This window comes from Athene cunicularia (genome assembly GCF_003259725.1).
Source record: "Athene cunicularia isolate RWA chromosome 28 unlocalized genomic scaffold, athCun1 chr28_part1, whole genome shotgun sequence".
In the NCBI taxonomy this organism is placed as follows: Eukaryota; Metazoa; Chordata; class Aves; order Strigiformes; family Strigidae; genus Athene; species Athene cunicularia.
Window position 1 is genome coordinate 1,066,344 of NW_020799139.1, and position 12,339 is coordinate 1,078,682.

General features: G+C 39.7%; 1 protein-coding gene across 1 annotated transcript in view; it reads left to right on the forward strand.

The window, feature by feature from the left end:
- The window catches only part of INSR (insulin receptor), a 109,882-nt gene that overhangs the window by 78,008 nt on the left and 19,535 nt on the right, over window positions 1-12,339 (forward strand). Inside the window, exons 11-15 of the mRNA XM_026865088.1 lie at window positions 5,875-5,942; window positions 7,487-7,550; window positions 10,596-10,740; window positions 11,503-11,615; window positions 11,778-11,918. Of these exons, the coding sequence (XP_026720889.1) occupies window positions 5,875-5,942; window positions 7,487-7,550; window positions 10,596-10,740; window positions 11,503-11,615; window positions 11,778-11,918 (531 nt within the window). The remainder of the gene's footprint in view (window positions 1-5,874; window positions 5,943-7,486; window positions 7,551-10,595; window positions 10,741-11,502; window positions 11,616-11,777; window positions 11,919-12,339) is intronic.

Here is a 12,339-nt window from a genome sequence, read left to right on the forward strand (position 1 = left end):
GTTTCAGCGGGGAGCCGGGGGGGGGACCTGCCCGCCGGCCGCTGCCGCCCAGCACCGTCCCGCAGCGGGCAGTTACACCCGGCCGGCCTGCGGCAGCGCGGACAGAGCCGCAGTTTGGCCGGAGCAGCGCGTTGATTTTCCTTTTCTTGACAAATCCTGCAGGGTTTATAAGGCGTCCCGGCGTTAGCAGCTCAAGGCTTAATCTAGGAGACCGAGTGTAGTTTATGAAACTCCAGTCTTTATTTTTTAGGGGCTAAAAAAGGAGCTGAAATATTACAGTGTGCGTTAGGGAGGTGACCCGATGTCGCCAGTGTGGAACTGGTTCACTTTATGCCACAGCCTGAGTCTGAGCATCCTTATGGTAATGAAATCCCGCGCCTCATCTTCTTGGTTGCTTACACACGTAGTACTAGTGCTGCAGCAGTGAGAAAAGGCTGGGATGTAGATAAAAAAAGACCTTAAATGTGCTGGGGGGGGTGGGGGTGGGAAAAGTGAAAACTTCTTGTCCACAATCGTGGTGACTGACCGATTTTAAATATACCACAGTCCTGGCATATGAATCGGAGAAGAGCGGGAGATAACATCGGTTTGTAGGCTTAGCTTGTATGTGCTGGAAGGGCGACCTGGGTAGGAGCGAGGAGCAGTGATGGATTTTGGAGGAGGTGGAGGGAAACAGGGAGTGATTCAAACAAATCACTTTCTGAATGTTTCTGGTACTTTATTTGGTTTTGCTGAGATAATAAATAAGCAAAACTTCTGAATACTGTTCGAAGATTTTGTGCTGTGGCTTCGTTAACTGTAGTATCTGTGTCTTCCGTGTAAAAAAAAAACAAAAAACAAGAGAAGAAATGGCTGCTTCTCAGTTCCTTCTCACTCCCCCCTTAAGAGAGAGTTTTGTAGGTGGCTTTTTTATTTGTCACTTTTAAAAAAAATTTAAAGATAAGGTTATAGTTTCTCTCTGATTAAAAAGAATAAACCCATGAAATAGGGCTCTCAGACAGGAGCCATCAGACATTGTGTGTTGTAGTTCCACCTAATGTTTACCTATGAAATATTTTAAATACCTTTTATGATTGTCATAGTTGCTGCTTTGGTTCCCGTAGAATGGGGGAAGGGTTCGGCGTCAGAGAATTGAACTGGTACTCATATTTCTTTTAGGATAATATGCTAATTTTACTCTGCATTGTTTAAAACCCAGAAGCATCAGTTGTTCATTTGTTCGGTTTGGGTTTCTGTGCTTCAAGAAAACCCTGAGGCCACCAGAACTTGCAGTGCTGGGAATGACATAACCCCACCCTCCATCTGTCTATCTGATATTTTGGCAATAAAGCCAGATACGGTGAGAAAGTAATTATAGGTTGGTTTTGGAGACAAAGAGGAATGCTTTAACCGGGAAGCTGAAACTTGATAATTTAGCATTGTTGCTGTCTCGCGTGGACAGTCTCGCTTTCAGAATGTGAAGTATCTCATCACGGTTTTGGTTTCTGCCTCTGCGCAATTAGGCGAGTTAGCAAAACAAGTAAACACCTGTCACCAAAGCCACTAGGACAAAGTTAAATCTGCCCTGAGTTCCTGAAGATACCTGACCTGGATTTACCCAATACAAAAACTTCTTCATGTTCCACTGAAACTCCTCCTCTTTCCTGAGGAGATTTATCACAAAGTCAGCCTGCTTTTTCTGGAATGCTGCAGTTGCTTTAAATGCTTCTCAGCTGTTGTGTTTTGTGTATCTATGTATAAATTCAGATTTTATACACTGTATTAATCATTTATATGCAAGTTGTTTCCTTCGTGAGTTCAAGAGAGAGGAATTACCTTGTATGGTGCAAGGGGGGAAAGATTCTTTGATCCTTGAAGCATCGGACATTTGTAAACAGAAGTTATTAATTTCACCAGAAAACTATTCTGTCCATGGCTGTCTTCCACTAGTTGGATTTAATAGGTGGTGAATATATCCCTAGCATTAAAATAGTGCTTGAACTCCTTGATCATTAGAATCACTGTTAAAAGGTGTCCCTGCCTGAACTCAGCTTTTTTTTTTTTTTAATATGCCATTTAAAAAACACAGAAAAATCATATGCTTAAGGAAAAAAAAAAAGTCAATAGTTCAATTTCAGATTAATCACAGCATGTTAGTTGTAGTTGTTTGCAAATGGCCTTTTAAGAGTTATTTTATTGGGCAGTACCGTTCCAGACCAAAGGTCAGGGTCATAATACTCATAATATCTGGTGAGTCATAGATTTGTTCTGGAATCCAATTCTGGAAGACATTTATAGGACATTGTCAGTGTCTGATCCACTGGAAGGTACTCCAGCTGGGGAGGAAGGGTGTTCACCTGCCCTTTTTCAGCTGGTTTCATTGCCCTCTTTGCACGCTGTGAATCAGTGTTAGGCTTTGGGGCATTGTAATGTGTTTTCCAATAAAATGCTCTTAAGTTGTAAATTGGTTTCTGTGAGCCTTTGGGAAAGCATCTCATTAATAAGGGAAGGTGTTTGGGTTTTTTTTTTATTGTACCAGATGCAATTACATTACTCTCAATCGTGAACATGATCTTTTATTATATTAATGAACTTCTTAAATATTTCTTTGCAGCACATGGCCCCTGTTTCAGTGAGTCTATCAATGAGCAATAGGGCACCGCTGGCACTAGTCCCTGCAAAATGTTTCAGTGGCAGTGACAGTCCCTGTAGTAAGTAGATGTAGGATAATGTGATGCGCCCAGAATTCTCAGTCTTCATTCCAAAACTGTTGATTTAAGCCCAGAAGCAATCATGGTGGGTTAGTTTAGTTTCCATGCTGCATGTGACATCGATTGCTGCTGTACCTTTAGCTCTAGTGGTGGTGGTGGTCCTGTCCCCCTCCAGTCACTCAGATCCTCGGACCTACTGGGTGTATTGGCAGTTTAACTGGTGTTCAGAGCACCAGCCAGAGCCACAGCCCTTCTGTGTGGTCAGCGTTGGAATGCAATCCTCTGGAGGATCTGTTTTGCCCTGCCAAATTAATCTTCTTGCAGTTCCAGTGAGGGATTGAGGGAGAAGATGGGGGTAGAGGAAGGGAAGAGCCTGGGTGGCAGCCCTCTGAGTTTTTAGCTCTGTCTTTCTCAGGAATACCTTCTGTGCCTCTCCAGTTTGAGAAGAGCCAACATAACTGTCCATTCTGGCTTTGTACCTTCTCAAATCCTTGATCTGAATAAGACCAGATGCTACCAGTTATAGATGGTACATACAAAAATACTCTTTGTCAGTTTTTGAGTTTATCAGTACTCCTTTTCTTCGGCAGTCTGTCTTTTCTAAGGTTAGTTTATATGTTACTTCTGTACACCTGTAACAACCCTTCATGTGCATCTCCGCTCTTAAATATCAGTCTCAGTGTGTGCAGGTTCCTACCACATCTTCACTGCCCTCTGTCCTTCTTGCTTCTCTTTGCTGTTTTCTTGACCCCTGCAGTTCTATCTTACCCTGTTCAGAGAGGCTGTGCAGAATAATAAAGAATGCAAACAGATCTTACCTGCGGAAAAAGGAAATTGAATTGACTAGTATTCAAATGTTTTCTTCTCGTCCTTAGTTGGAGTGTACTTGGTTCAGCACTGTCTGCAAAAGTGTATTGAATAGGGAAAGCTGGAGCATATTTTTATAAAAGTGAAGTATGCTGATAAAACAGTCTGATTCCTCTGCCAGATTTCAAAATTCTCTTCTCTTATGTGGGCAAAAATAATGCCATTTGAAAATCACTAAGTTAATTGCATTTCACATAGTCCCTTAGAGAGTCAAATCCTTGGATCCAACTGCAGTTTTCTGAGGCTTTTCTGTAGCATTTTCCTGTTTTTCTAGTATGTTCTCTCCTGTTTATAAAGAATCTTTCAGCAGCATAGGAAACTAATGCACAGCACTACTAGATGTGTCAGCTGATGAAGTGAAAAATACCCCCTGAGAGTGATATCAGCTGTTATCTTCAACTGAGCAAGTGCATGATTTCAAAATTGAAATACATTTTTGCGTTAATATCCCTTTTACAGTTAGCTTAACAAGGTACCGAGGCTTTTGAAGTAGAATTGGTCCTAATAATTAATAGGAAGATAATTATCAAACGTAATCACTGAAGATGCATAGATGTCAGGGAATATGAAAGTCTAGTTAAAGTTTAACAAAATGTTTATAGGTGACTGTATTGCACAAATGTTTATAGGTGACTGTGTTACACAATTCTAGATGAATGAAGTGGATTTCAAGAGCAGATGTCGCATGAACGCTTCCCTCCACCAGTGTGCCTGAAGGGAACCTGTCTGGAGGCTAAACTGGAATCCAACCCAGCTTGACATCATGGAGAATTTGTTCTGTTTCCTTTGGGGGGAGATTTTTGTCCTACAGTTTGCTCCATTGTCTCAGGAGGAAAGGGGTTTCCATTCTCAGAACCTTGTTTGTTGTTTTGGCGTGTCTTGTTAAAACAAGCTCTTCGTTTTCTGATGATAGGTGGACCCTTATCAATGCTGAAATAGCTAATGTTATTGTTATCCTCTACATAGTTTTAGCAAGAATAATTCTGATACATTTTTATCATATATTAGCAGAGGCACATACATTTGAAACGATACAGTGCCTTTTGTTCTGTTGCATGGGGTGCAGTATTAGTAGAAATAAATTCTCTCTTATTTTTGATATTATGAGAGGTGATTGTGGATTTTTTTTTTCCTGTGGCAGGCACTTAAATATGATTGTTTTTGTGGATTTTTTTTTGTGTGCGGCAGGCGCTCACAGTGCAGTATTCTGCTTTTCCCACGCTTGCATAACATGTAAGCATCTTTTGGGTCTGTGCACTCAGTCTTTCAGTCTTGTTTTTACGTCTTTATTAATTTATTTATGTTTAAGGCCAAGTAAACGTTTTGCTCCTGGTCTCAGAGTTTTACTGTAATTATGGAAAACATTTATAAGTGAGCATTTCTCTACGCTAGCCAGGAACATTAAAGCAGATCACCAGTCTTGGCGCCAGGCGCGGGTGATAGTTCTGTTTGGGTGAACAGACCTTAAATAGTTTGTCCTCTGTGCTTTAAACATAAACAGGCTTTTCCCTGGCAGATAGGGTGTTCATCTTCCCAGTGTTGTTCTATTTCTCTTTTAAACAGGCATGCCTGAAATACATGGGAAGAAACAAATCTTGGTTTCCTTTACTGAGTTGTTGGTGTCCTGCTTCTGCTTTTGATAAAGGAACTTATTTTGTAGATGGGTAGAAAGGCTGTAGAAAATATTTGACACTATAGTTGTCATCCTGTTTTCTCAAGCGGTAATTATTATAAGGAAAAAAAAGTGGTTGGATTTTACTATACTATTAATTTTTATTTTATGCCTTTTGGGTGAGAGAAGGCTGCTGCTGTTCCTTTATCTGGAAACGGTTCCTTTGTGAAGGTGGAAAAGTGGCGATGCTTTGCTGGTGGGTAACGCTGATGCTTCTGTGGTGTGATTTGAACTTTCTGTAGTTCCTTCACCCCTTCTAATACTCTCTGCAGAAAGGCAGCTGTTCCTCTGGAGCCAAGGGAATTGCTGCCGCCTTGAATGGTATCAATCTTGAATTGTGAGGCATGGAAATAACCTTTGCAAATCTGAGGAAAGCAGCGCTGTGGTTGAGCAGGGATTAGGCAGAACACTGTTGGTGCATTCAGTAGTGTCTCTTTGTGCTTGCATGTGTGAATTGCATTATCAATGATTCTGAGTCTTAAAACGCTTGAGTATTTGGTGTAAAATCAAGAACAGAACGTGCACAACAAGGATGCTCGCTGAAACACCTGAGTTTACTCTGTATCTCTTCCAAAATTAATGTGTCACTCTTTCCTTCGATATTCCCAAGAATAATTTAAGATAATTTTTTGGTGTGTGTTTCAGATTGTGCAGTGAATGTCCATAAGAACTGTAAGGGTTTACTGGCTGAATGCAGCAGCATCAGACCCAAGGTGGGTTTTAAAATTTGTTCTTCTTCTACAAACAACAGTGCTTGACATAGTAAATTTAATTTAGTGTGAGTGTTTTACTTTCCATCAGTACAGAATCTTGCCCTACATTTTCAAGACATCGAATAGTTATTAACGTGTCATTATAGTAATTTATGATAATATATATAGGGAAAAGAAAGTGAAATGTTTTATTGCTGTACTGAAAGTGACTTGCCACTGCTTGTGTCTGTCAGAACTGTGACTAACCCTTATAAGAATGCTCAAACCTATCACTTTTTGGGGGAACGTAATTGAATTATATGGTACCTCTGAATTTTATGCCCCTGTATTTTAATAGGTTGTGCCATCTTAAAGCTGATGGAAGTGCGAGAGAGCTGGAGGGGAATTTGGTTATAACAGTTGCATATTATTTATAAGCTGAGCAATGCAGAATAAGTTCTTTCATTTTTGAACTGTGATGAACTGTATATCTTGCTAAGCTATTCATTTTTTATCTGTGCCATCATGGTGGCTGCAATTTCATCTAAGGTCACAGGTTGGTTTCAGATAGCTGTCGGTTTTTTTCTTCTGGTATTGGTTTTGGGAATCATTTCCTCCTCCTTATAACTAATTATACTTGAGGGAGTTTTAGTTTCTGTTAACCTGCAAGTGTTGATGATTTCAGAGACTGATAGCAGGTTAGGGACTACTGTGAGGGGGAAAAGAGAGAGCAGAACAGCTCAAAGCTGGGCGATTAGAGGTTAGAGGAAGTGCTCTCAGCCATGGGTGATTTAGAATGTAACTCTTTTGAGGGCAGAAATGTTCTTGTGGGGGTTTTTGATACTTACTTTTAAACTTCTTCTTTTAAACCAAAATGTTCGCTGCTCTGATAGTTTCATTTCCATTCTTTACCATCTCCCAAACTTTTGTGGTTGAATCAGCCCTGACAAACCTCTCCTGAGGAAAGCAAAGAGGGAGCAGTGGCACAAAATGGTATGAGGAGTGAAGTCAGAAATGAGATCCTCCAAGTGAAGCAAGACTCCCCAGAAGCCATTTGTTACAGACTATATTACTTATTTAAATTTCTTTGCACCTTCCATAAAGTCTATCTCAATGAATTGTAATAGCCTAGTGTTGTAAGAACGCCAAAGTTGTACAGGTTACCAAAGATGCAATTTTAAATAGGCACCCTAATTTTTTTGTTAGCTGGCTGGGTTGGTTTAGTTAGTTATTGATGTAAACTAAATGGTAACAAACAAGTGTCTACGTAAAGGGTTTGCTTTCATTTAATAAATTATTTATTATCATAGCTTTAATTCAGCTGTAACTTCAGTTTTGGTTCTATTTCAGTCTGATTTATGCCTGATAGGATTTTTATACAGAGTGTTGGTGTCTATATGCCATTCTGGAACGTGAAAAAATCAAAATCGTTACTATGTGAAATCTTTTATATTTTCAGTGTGCAGCTTCACTTACAGTTAGTGCTGTATGATAGGAGAAACATGATTCATTTTGAACTGCAAGTCTGGTCTGTGTGTGTAAGAATATTGTATTTTTTCCTATAGCAGAAAGATTTGCAGCACAGACCTTCTGGATCTCCACAAAGTTCGCCCCAGTGCATTTCCCCAGGTTTGTACTAAAGAATGATTTCTGTGCTCAAGGCTTATCTGTTCAATAGTATTTTTTTCTTTAATATGTTTTAAAGGCTATACACAGTGTCTTATTGAAGTATAGAAAAGGTCTCTTTTAATAAGATGGCTTCATTTTTTTTTCTATTGGGAATGGCTTAGAGGCTCCTAGCAATCTCCTGTGTGTTTTTATCTTTTTATCTTTTTATTTTTCTTTATACCTTCTTGCTGTGTAACCTCAAAATATCATGGTGAAAAGGGATCAATAAGCTAGTTTTTCATTGATTGTCTATTCTCTGGCCTCTGAAAAGACTAGAACTGTGAACTTTGTTTTACATCAGATTTTCATAATTGTCTATTTAAAACTTGCCTGCAGCTAGTGGTTGCTAGAAATCTCTAAGACAAGCTAGCACTAATGGTCTGAACATAAATCTTTTTTGCCACAAAGTGGGAAAAGGGATCTGGGAGAAAATAACAAGAAGAAAGAGGAGCTCTATTGCAGCATAGGCTTTGAAATAGCCTTTTGCTGCTGGAAAAGACCATCGCGGCCACAGGTGTATAATTTAAATGGCATTTTAATTTGTAGATGTTACAAGGTCTGCATTAACAGAACAGGCTTCTTGGCTCTCAGGTGGCTGATGGTAACTAGAGCAGAATTATCTCCTGCCTTGCAGTTGCTTTGGCTGTAAGAAACACAGCTGACAGGAATGTCCAAGTATTCTATGTGTATTTCCTATGTTCTTGTATTGTTTGACTTGCATTGCAAGGTGTAGTTCTTTATGAAACTGTTCTTACCAAGAGGTAGCGCAAAAGGAATAATTGTTTTAAGAAGATAAGTGGCTGTTTGCGTTATCGAGAATGGTTTTGTGCATTTAGGGGAAAGTGCAGAGGCTAAAATAGGAAACAATAAGGGATAATGAAAATAGGAAAAGTTGGCTGTAGGGCTTGTCGTTGAAACAGCTCTGTGGTATACAGTCTGGTCTGGTGTGATAGGTTAACAACGATCGATAGGGACTCTCAGCAGTGTGCAGGCAGTGCTAATTGAACTCAGAAAATGGCTTTTTGTTGGTGCAGACTGCTAGGCAGCCAGGACTTATTTTCCATAGTCAAAAGCAGAAGCTGAAAGTTAAAGGAGCAGCTAATAGCATGGGCACTGGTTGTCTTTACCCACAGTATGACACTGCAGGCTGCAGTGCCCAGCAGAAAAAGCCAAGGGTATTGTATCAGTGTCAGAGAAATATGTTTTAAGAAAGGTATAAACAGGGGTGTTTGCATCCCCTCTGTCCCTCTCCCCATGTTCTGCCTCTGGAGATTTTTTGATTTGGCCTAACGTTGTGAACCAGAACTTTATGTTCTTGACTTGTAGAGTACAAAGAACTTCATGGCAGATGATTTCAATACTTCTCCAAATGGAAACGGGAGGACATTATTATTAAACCTTTAAGAAATCCACCTTTACAAATCTTGCTAATATCTATTTAGTCTCCTCTGGACCAGTGGGCTTGGAGCTCATCACTTGGTGATGATGGAAGAGGACTCAGTTTACCCAGTTTGTTGTAGACTGAGAATGTGCTCCCTGTGTAGCCAGGAGATTTCAAACCCAAACAAGTTTTGGGAAAGGTATTTCCAGCAGGAAAAGATGTGGTGATATAATTTCTGTTAAATGTCATTGATGAAACCTCCCCTGCAGCCCTAATGTGATTCTAGTCAACTGTTTCAAGGAAGATGAAATGAGAGACAAACAGATGTCTAAAGTATGGGATACTGAGAAATGTGGAAAAACCTGTTTCATCAGAAGAAACATGAATACCTTGGTTTAGCTGTTTGGTTGAGCAAGGCAGAAGTGCAGGGAGAGATAATTGTTAGTGGAGGTACGGACTGAGAAAGGGGAACTTTTGGGGATGAGTAGACACCGGTGCCTTTATAAGAAAAGTTGTAAATTAACAATGAATAAACCTTGGCTGGGAACTGGAGACCCTCTTGAACTGCTGCAACAGCGTGGTCCTGAAGCAGCCTCCCCAGACACTGTGCTGGACGAGGAGGTTGTCTGAGTTGAAGACAAAGCTGCCTTGCAGTGGAGGGTCCTGGGTTCAAGGATCCATGAGATCTCGTCCACTCCTGTGTCCTTAAAAGCACTTTGAATAAAGGGCAGCTGCAGACCTTGTCAGTGATAAGTTTTAAAGATCGTCTGGCTGATTCTTCATCTTTGACTTCTCTGAAGTTCCTTTTTTTTAAAAGGAATTATTTTGTCTCCTGTTCCTTATCATTCATTACAGACATTAGTGCTAAATAATTGTATCCATTTTTTATAAGTCTATTACAGGCTTCCACGTATTGTGTAATAGCGATTAAAGTTTTAAATATCTTTCCAGTTCACAGTCTGTCTAGATTTAAAAAGCATTTAAAAGCTGCTGTATTAAATTTAGCTCTGGTATCTATTATGTTCAGTGTGTGTGTGCATGCAGATATCAATCACTGTGTAGCAATAAGCATTGCAAAGAACTTGTGGTTTTTATGTGATCTCAGATTTTTCTTGTTTGCCATGAAATGTTCTGTGCCCTTATACGGTAGAGTGTGAATAATTGTGTGTAGGTTCTGGTGTTTTACTAAAGGAGAAGATACTTTGCAATTTCCACACTAAATGGGCACAGTAGGGACCAATTTCCTGCACTTCAGACCTGCTGATTTAGCCAATACAGTAAGTTAAGTGGCAGCTTTACATTTCTAGAAGGATCACAGGTAGTATAAAAACAGTGCATCTCTGGGGCCACTTTACTGTGCCAAGTCTGAGGGCAGCCAGTAGTGAGCATGGGGAATACAAATTCAAAAAGCAGCGGCAGAAGCAATACAATTCCAGCTCATCCTGAGCTGTCTTTTTGTGGTTCCTTTTCAAGAAAATGGAATGAGAATGTTTTTTTGGACAATGAGCTCTTGACATCCAAGATCCTGTCTGTTCTCCGTCCTCATTCAGAGAGAGGTTTGAGAGCAGGCGACCTGCAGTGTACGCCTCATTTTCTGAGTACCAATTCAATTTTTGCCTCTCTAGCCGCTTCTTTGAAGGAGCAGCCCCAAAGTCTTCTCCTGGGACCGGATGGCACCCCAGTACTATCACGGAATCTCGGTATGACTATCGCCCAAAGAGGAAAATCTCAGTCTTCATTGAATACTCCTGGAGCTGTTAATAAATTTGGGTAAGCAAATTGCTTCTCTTCTAAGCTTCTGCTGCCACCCCCCCCCCCCCTTCGTTTTCAAGCTCAAAAGAGATTTATTGAGCTTTTAATGCTGAAATTAATTTCCCTGCACAGTAAGCTTTTTTTTGTTTGTTTGTTTAAATCACCTTGTCTTTAGTACCTCTATACTATGTCACAAAAGATATCCTATAAAAAAGGGCAGGACTGGAGTATCTCTGTCTAGGTTATGGTTTTTGTGGGTATATTTGTCTTCAGACTTGTTGAAATTCAGTAATCTGAGTTCAGCTATTCTAGGTTGTGCTAGTTCTGACTAGTGTGGGAGACAGCAGTGTTTTAAATTGCAGGATACCTTGATTAAAATAGTAGACAAATTCAAAGCTCTCTGCTGTTTGAAGTAGTTGTTTACTTTTTATGTGCTACAGTTATGCTTCCTTCTCAGTGAAAGTGCCCTTTGTACTCTGAACCGGCTGTGGCTTGTCACCAGGCGATGTCTTTTTTTAAAATGTCATACCAGAAGTTGCATACTTGCTCATGCTGCTCTAATTAAAACTGTAATATTTCAGTGATGGAGTTGCTAAATTGGTTTGACTGTTTTAAAGTTGGTGTGCAAGGACAGCTTTTATATATTTATTTTAATTGCACTCGAGTTTAGGAAAGATGCTTGTTAAATGTAGTTGGATTTTTTATTTTTTTTTGTCAAGCAACTTAAAAAATTTTAATGTTCTGGTTTGGTCCCTCGGTCTAATTTCTTTGACCATTTAGACTAATTTCAGGAGACATGGATGAAGGGGATTCAGGCTTTATAAAATTTAAGCAGACTTCAGATGACGTTGTCGTGCTTGCACCTTCAACAGCAGACTCCATTTTTCTGGAAGGTATGGAATTTCTATGCTTTTCAGGATTTTTATGCAATTTCTTACAGTCTTAAAGCAGCACTGAGATGTTTTTACTGTTGTTGTTGTTGTTAATTATGGTAATGAGGGATATGGTGGGAAACAATTTAATAATAATTGAAATTGAATGTGCTTTTGGTCTAGATGCATATTACGTATCCCTCCGAAGTGAAATAGAAACAGATGCTCATGAGTTTGAGGCAGAGTCTTGGAGTGTTGCAGTGGAACAGTCTTATGCAAAAAGACAAAAGAAAGACGTTATAAAAAGGCAAGATGTCATTTATGGTAAGAATATTTTTTGTTCTTCTCTTTCACAGCGTCACTGTTTTGAAACAAAGCAGAAATTTTTTTTGGCTCCCATTTTTACTCATGCTTGAAAACTAAAATTATGTGAAGAATGTCAAGTCTGTTACCTGTCTTAGTGTGCCTAAGTCCTCCTATTAATGATTTTAAGCAACCTGTAGTTTTCAGTATGCCTGTGTTAGCAGCAAAACCCAGCTATACATTTGGGGAATAGCTCAACTGCTAATAGGAGATGTCGTTAAATAAGTAGGGTCAGTCACTGTTTGGTTGAGAGAGAAACAGGGCAAATTTAGGAGCTTCACATCAGTGATGCAAAGATTATGGTGGAGAAGAAGGTGGCTTTCGGAGCCTGCTCTTTTATATCTCACTAGTTATTTATATGACTTTTTTTTAATTTCCCTTT